General features: G+C 73.2%; 1 protein-coding gene across 1 annotated transcript in view; it reads right to left on the bottom strand.

Annotated features, from left to right (window-relative positions):
- Window positions 1–318: 318 nt before the first annotated feature.
- Window positions 319–1,102, bottom strand: part of AURANDRAFT_69103 (hypothetical protein) — a gene marked incomplete at both ends in the record, with an annotated part of 2,958 nt that continues 2,174 nt past the window's right edge. Inside the window, one exon of the mRNA XM_009044852.1 lies at window positions 319–868. Coding sequence (XP_009043100.1) covers window positions 319–868 — 550 coding nt within the window. The remainder of the gene's footprint in view (window positions 869–1,102) is intronic.

The raw sequence follows: 1,102 nt of genomic DNA on the forward strand, positions 1-1,102 counted from the left end.
CGCCGCGGAGCTCGGCTGCGCCGCGGACGCGCTGCCGCCGCCCGCGGCCGCGCTCGCGGCGCTCGTCAACTACCAGAAGCTCGCGCTCCAGATGATCGGCAACTTCAAGAACCCCATCAACCTCAAGAAGCGGGACCCCATGTCCTGGGACGAGATCGACGCCTACGTCCGCGCGCGCTACGACGAGAAGTGGGACCCGGCCTGGGTCGCGCAAGACCTCGCGGACGACCCCACGAACCGCAAGCGCGGCGGCGACGCCGCGCCCTGAGACCCCGCCGGCCTAACTCGCGTCGTCGCCGATTTTGATCCCGTAGCCTGTTACTCGGACCACTCCGCCTCCTCGCCGCCGGGGAAGACGGCGACGTCGTCCTCGTCGTCGTCGTCCTCCGGCGCCTCGGCGGCGGCGTCGTCCCCGCGCCGCCGGCGCCGCGGCGGCGAAACCGGCGCGTCGTCGCGCCACTCCTCCTCCTCCTCCTCCTCGCCGCCGCGGCGCCGCGAAACCCCGGCGGCCTTGCGCTTCGTCGCCGCGCGCCGGAGCCGCTCCTCGACGGCCCGGCCGTCGACGACGATGCGATTCCACGCGTTGATGAGCCGCTTCGCCGCGCGGCGCTGGCCGTCGGACCCGGTCTTCCGCAGCGAATCGAGGACGCCGTCGCGGCCGCCGAGGTCCAGGCCCGCGATCTCGTTGAACTCGACGCGCGCGGAGAAGAGGTCGCGGAGCAGCCGCGCGGCGTCGGCGCCGCCGTCGCGCGCCTCGCGCAGCGCGCGCGCGAGCGCTTCGAGCTTCTTCTTCCGCTCGCTCGACACGCCGACGCGGCACACGGGGAACGGAATAATGATGCCCATCGGCGTGTCGTTCGGCGGGGGCCTATTGCCAAACAACTCCGTGCCTCAACATTCAAGGTGAACTCAATACCGGGAGCGCGCGACGGGCGTCACCCCCCCTTCCCCGCGCGCCGGCGGGCTCTGTTACGCCTCCGTCGTCGTCGCGCCGGCGGGGGCGGCGGCGTCGGCTTCGGTGCGGCGGCGGCCTAGGGGCGCTCGGCCACGGGACGTCGTGGACGCGTTGAACTTGTCGACGCAGTCCGTGCACGTGTGGCCG

Source organism: Aureococcus anophagefferens (genome assembly GCF_000186865.1).
Source record: "Aureococcus anophagefferens unplaced genomic scaffold AURANscaffold_927, whole genome shotgun sequence".
In the NCBI taxonomy this organism is placed as follows: domain Eukaryota; class Pelagophyceae; order Pelagomonadales; family Pelagomonadaceae; genus Aureococcus; species Aureococcus anophagefferens.